This window comes from Eurypyga helias, unplaced genomic scaffold (genome assembly GCF_000690775.1).
Source record: "Eurypyga helias isolate BGI_N326 unplaced genomic scaffold, ASM69077v1 scaffold13809, whole genome shotgun sequence".
Lineage (NCBI taxonomy): Eukaryota > Metazoa > Chordata > Aves > Eurypygiformes > Eurypygidae > Eurypyga > Eurypyga helias.
The window spans coordinates 1-3260 of record NW_010272801.1 but is presented as its reverse complement, the minus strand read 5'-3'; the positions used below and the strand labels follow the sequence as shown (position 1 = coordinate 3260).

Below are 3260 nucleotides of genomic sequence, written 5' to 3'. Positions count from 1 at the left end.
CACTGAACTTGCCCCCTGTCCATCTGGGTGTAGCTGGTGTTTCTAGGCAGGTGGAAATGCAACCCATGAGCTGAGGCTTGCGTGGGTGCTGTTGTGATGATAAGAACCCCAGCCAAAAGGGAGCTGGAGACACCGCTGCCCCTAGAGCGGTCCCGATCTTCTGTAACCTGAGTATCAGGGAGACTCTGAGCTTCCGTGTTCACACCTGGGGAAGTTTCTCCTCTAAAACTACACTGAAGCAAGGGGTGGGAGGTGTACAGACAGGCTGGCAGGTTCTGTCTATCCTTCTCCCTAGGGATAATTTCTATTTCTGAGTGAAGCTTGTTGTACTGGTCTAATGGAAGTCTGTCTCTGTTTTTTCCCAGCTTGCATGAAGAATTAAAGATGGCAAAAAGCGATGATGGCATACGCATCCTGCAGGGTCTATTAGTCTTTGGGAATGTGGTCATTGGGGTAAGTGGGACAAGTATGGGTGGAGGCTTCCTTCCAGTATGATACTACTTAAAACAGCAGTTCCCAGATACGAAATCCCTCTTCACCTGTGAACCCCACATCACTAAAGCCGGAGAGGAAGGGTAAAGGACAGGTGTGCTAGCTGATCAGTTGGGTGCGGAGGGGACAGTAAGAGGCAGCAGGGGCTGATCCATAAGACCAACCTGAGTTCTAGGGGAAGAGCCCTTGCTGCTGACCAATTTCCAGCCACCTCCTTCCATATGGTGATGGGAAAGGTTCTGTGAAATATTTCTTAATATCTTCAAGTCCTAGGCCTGACCTCTCAGGTCTAGGCAGGGTGACTTTTGCCTGCAATTCTGTGAAGGCACAACACAAAAGACTGTAGGGTTGGACAGAGGAGGAGTTGAGTAGCTCCCATTTGGCAGGATGTTGAGTGAAAGGAAAGCAGTCTCCATCTTTTTCTCTCTCTGCTATTTCATTGAGGAAGCTTGATCTAATATATTTCCCAAACCTGCACTTCTCAGATGTGTGGCATTGCCCTGACAGCAGAGTGCATCTTCTTTGTGTCTGATCCCCACGGTCTCTACCCTTTGCTGGAAGCCACAGAAAACGATGACCTCTATGCTGCTACCTGGATTGGCATCTTCGTTGGCTTTGCACTCTTTGCTCTGTCTATCCTTGGTATTGTTGGAGTCATTAAGTCCAACAGAACCTTGCTGCTGGTGGTAAGTGTAGCAAAGTTTGCCTACATATTGCTGCCAAACTGAAAAAAATGATGCTTTAGTTTCCCTGCTCATCCTGGTAATCACCTGCCGAGCAAAGACAGCTTTTGTCGGTGATAAAGATCCAAAGGTTCTTCTTGATCATGGCTGTGGTGTCCCACAAGGTGAGTCCTGTGAGGATACATGAATATGAAGCTCCCAAACCAGGCTGAGGGAATTAATGGTGACAGCCACAATGGAGGCTTAAGCTGACTGGCTTGAACCTGACCTTGCCCTGAAGCAGCGCAGAAGCACTTGTGCAATCAGATGTAGCTGGGATGTGGCTTAGATCCTTGCTTCTCCCCACCCCTTACTGCCTTTCAGCTGTCATATACCATTGAGTTTAGGAGCTGATAAGTAACGTCTTCTGTACAAGGCATTAGTATGTTCTTGTATACCAAATATGGGTGCAATTGAGAACATCAGACATCAGCAGGCAGACAGAAATCACAGGGGTGGGGACCCAGAGCTTTGGATAAGCCAAGGACAACGTTAAGATGTGAACAAATCTCTGTACAATTTCTTACTTAGTCCTTTAGGTTGGAAGTGGCGAAACCTAATTGGTGCTTGTGTCAATGAAGGGTAAAGCTGAAAACTCCCATCATTATGGGATGGCAGAGTGTCTGATTTTTTTTTTTTTTTTTTTAAAAAGACACTTAAAGACCTGAACACTTGTGCCAGGGAATTTGCCATCAAACAGCTGAGGGAAGAGAGTTCCCTTGACTCTGAATTTTGGTGTCTTGGCTGAAACCCAAGGCTGTGATATAGGAGATAAGAGAGGGTACAAGGGGCCAAAGCTGGGGTAAGAAGGAAACAAATGCTTTGAATCTGAGAAGAACATTATAAAATGTGGGAGGAGAAACAGAGATACAAGAACTTCAGTGAGAATATGGGAAAGGTTAAAGGGGTTGTGATGAGAAGCGAAGAAAAGCAGCAAAACAGACTATGAGCCGTGATCCTCGGGAACTGTTTTCCTGAAGGATCTTAGCTCATAAAGTAGGAGCACTGAGGAAATCTGGTGATGCAAAATCAGGAGGATCTGAATGACACCTTAAATTGCGCTTTCTGTTTCCCCAAAAGTACAAGATCTGCTGCTAGGAGTGAGCAGCATCTTGCTGAAAAGCTTATAGCTGACAAGTGGAAGCAAAAGGAGAAGACACGACACAAGCAGAAGTTGCCAAAGAGATGCAACAAAGAAAAGGGCGAATGTTATTCTAGGACATATCAGGCCAAGTGTTTTCCACAGAGGCAGGGTGGTATTAATGCTGTGAGGTTCTGATGATTTTTTTTTTCTGTGAGATGGAGAATAATTTCAGTCATACACCTTCAAGAAAGCAGATTTCAAACTGAAACAAGCACAGGGAAGGGCTACATGGATGTTCAGAGGCATAGAGAGGACTGGGATAGTCTGGCCTCCTTTGCCTTGAGCAGGGTTTCAGGCTTAGTCTGGAAAAAATGTTTAACTCTTTCTCCAAGAGTTAACTCTGCTCTCTGTCTCCCACAGTATATTATTCTGATGCTGATCGCTTACGCATTTGAAATGGCTTCTTGCATCACGGCAGCAACTCACCGAGACTTTGTGAGTATTTCTTTCCTCGTGTGCTCTTCAGCTGCGCTGGGAAATGCTGCAGTTCTGGGGCAATCAGGGGTACTGCTCAGTGTGGTGAATGGGCAGTAAAGAGTGGCGGTACAGTGTAAACTCAAAGGACTGTTGCTGAGTTAGAACAGGACCCCACAAGGCAAGTCTCCAACCTCATTCTAATCAAGGAAATAACTTTCTTTTTTTTAGAATACTTTTGTTATTTTTAACATTCTAAAGTGTTTACAACCTTGTAGGTAAGGAAATAATAGCGTGGGTTAGCTGATTCATCAATAGGGTTTTTAGTCTTTCAACTACAGACTGATCAATCACAGAATCATAGAGTCATTTAGGTTGGCAAAGACCCTTTAAAATCGTCAAGTCCCACCATCAACCTGGCACTGCCAAGTCCACCATTAAACTATGTCCCTCAGTGCCTCATCAACACATCCTTTAAATACCTCCAG

General features: G+C 45.3%; 1 protein-coding gene across 1 annotated transcript; it reads left to right on the top strand.

The window, feature by feature from the left end:
• Positions 1–372: 372 nt before the first annotated feature.
• Positions 373–2793, top strand: LOC104515325 (uroplakin-1b-like; the record flags this gene model as incomplete). Its single annotated transcript, XM_010159253.1, has 3 exons — positions 373–453; positions 978–1178; positions 2719–2793. Coding segments are annotated over exons 1-3 (345 nt in total), but the record flags the coding sequence as incomplete, so codon positions are not given.
• Between the last annotated feature and the right edge of the window lie 467 nt (positions 2794–3260).